Raw genomic sequence first — 2,216 nt, forward strand, 5'->3', positions numbered from 1 at the left:
GTGTCAGTCAGCAAAAAAATAATGTCATTATGTTGAAAAAAAGAGAAATAAAATAAAATTATTGGCACTTTGTTATTATCTGCAAAATTATAGCAATCATGGAAACCGAACTTTATCAATTTACCTTTGTCTCAATTACATTGCACTGAATCAGAATTCAGAAACCCACCCTCTCTGTATCATCACCCCCACCACCTGTGATCTCTGAACCAATATTATCTTGGAAACTCACACGTGTGTTAGGACAAAATGTCCATGCCAACTTAACATTATCTTGTACTCTTCACATACCACTCCAATTCCACACGTATGCACAATAATTTTAATTAACCAAACAAACAGTGGACAATTAAACAAGAAACAAATGAAATGAAATTATTAAAAGTCATTGATCTGGGAATTGTATCTACAATTCTACAACTTAGATTAACTAATAATGAAATAATAAAAAATATTAAGTGACCAATATTTTTTTTAATTATATATCTATTTTTCTCATATTTTTTTTTTCAGTAAAAATACTGGTCTTAATAATATTCCCCTAAAACAACAATAATTAAGAAGGAATAATCCACATTCTTATATAAATATAATATAGATGGATGATGACAGCATAATAATGATAATTAGTTATTGATAAAAATTTTGTTGGTGTATTAAAAATGTTACAGATGAAGATCCAAGCTGACATGGTCACTAACGCTTGTTTTGGAGTCATAAACATACCCGTTTTGTGAACCATTATTATTATTGGGACTTAATTCCACCCTCGTTGTTGCTCCTATTCTTGCGTTCACTTCTTCCCCTGCAAGCAAAGGAAACCCCCGTTCGCGCCCCAAGATAGGGTTGTTACTACCACCACCACCACCACCGTTAGGGATTCGCCACACGGACAAGGGGTTACCATTGATGGGTGGCTGTTGATGATGAGAAGAAGAAGAAGAAGAAGAATATGATGACGAGGTTCCGTAGAACCTTCCGACGCCGGTGTTGTTGTGGCTACTGTTATTCCATGTAGGATAAGCAGCCATTGTTGGAGAAGAACCGAAAGATCCGAACCTGTAGTTCATGAATCCGTAAACTTGGTGGTGGCCTTCGGCGAGGGAACCGTGAACCATGGCTGACTGAAGGTGTTGTCGTTTCGCGTGTTGCCTCTCTCTCTTGTGTGCGTTTTGGTGTCCGCCGAGGGCTTGAGAAGTCGGAAAGTTTCTACAGCAGTAGTGGCATTCGAACCTCCGGCTACTCTCGCCGTTGTTGTTGTTGTTGTTATTATTCTCTAAGTTGTTGTTGCTGTTTTCGTTAGTGGTTGTGTCAGCGGACTCAGACTCTTGGGCAGCAGAAATTGGCGGAGTGTCGCCAAATTCTATGCCGAAGAGTCTGATGCCCTTTTCTTTAGGGGGCGGAGCAGGGCGGATGAAGGGAAGCTGAGAGAAAGAGTCGACGTTCATGAAGTCGTGCGTCTCTCTCTCAGCTTTGTCCATGAAGATAACAACTAACAATTATAGGGTTTTTCAGGTGGTGCTTTAAAATAGATGCTATATTTTTTCAATTTCGAAAATTCTAGGTACGGATAATTTAGCAAGAAATGAAACTTAGTGTGGGAGAGGAGGCCTGTTCAGTTGGAGGAGAGAAGAAAATAGAGAAAATGGAGGGGAATTGAAGGACATAAAAGGGAGGGTGAAGGGGTAAGGGTATGGTGTGAGATGGTCCTATAAACGGAGGGGTGTGGGGTCTGTTGTGAGGACAATTGGGGGACTCATCCCATCTGAGAGTGAAACCTGACAAAGCCCACAAAGTCTCTGGGAAATGCCTTTGCCTTACCTAGCTACCTTCTTATTACATTTCTTTGCTTTCCGCATGCCACAAAAATTAAACAAAACATCTATCTATGCATGTTCATTATATTCCACACTTAATAATAATCAGCCACAACAATTTAATTAAATTCAACTCGTCAATCTCTCTTCTTAAAACTATCATCACGTCAGGATCTGAGATTATATTCGTTTGGAATTCAATGTATTAATATAGCATGTTCTAAATTGGATTTGGATGCTGTAAATTTTAAATTTTATTTTAGAGGATAAAATGTAATTTTTTATTATTTATTTTATAAGTGGGAAGTGGGATAAAAAAAATTTAAAAATAAAAAATTATATTTTATTTTTTAAAATAAAAATTTAAAATTTAAACAATTCAAATTCATATATATATAT

General features: G+C 36.9%; 1 protein-coding gene across 1 annotated transcript; it reads right to left on the minus strand.

Moving 5' to 3' along the window:
• LOC107645391 (zinc finger protein 8) lies at positions 371-1,817 on the minus strand. The gene has a single exon (XM_016349403.2). It carries the CDS (start codon positions 1,479-1,481, stop codon positions 666-668), a length of 816 nt encoding a protein of 271 aa, XP_016204889.1. The 5' UTR covers positions 1,482-1,817; the 3' UTR covers positions 371-665.

This window comes from Arachis ipaensis, chromosome B06, assembly GCF_000816755.2.
Source record: "Arachis ipaensis cultivar K30076 chromosome B06, Araip1.1, whole genome shotgun sequence".
In the NCBI taxonomy this organism is placed as follows: Eukaryota; Viridiplantae; Streptophyta; class Magnoliopsida; order Fabales; family Fabaceae; genus Arachis; species Arachis ipaensis.

What these genes read in the sequence shown, in the direction of transcription:
- LOC107645391 (XM_016349403.2), bottom strand. Translation starts at nt 1,481, where the DNA reads ATGGACAAAGCTGAGAGAGAGACGCACGACTTCATGAACGTCGACTCT.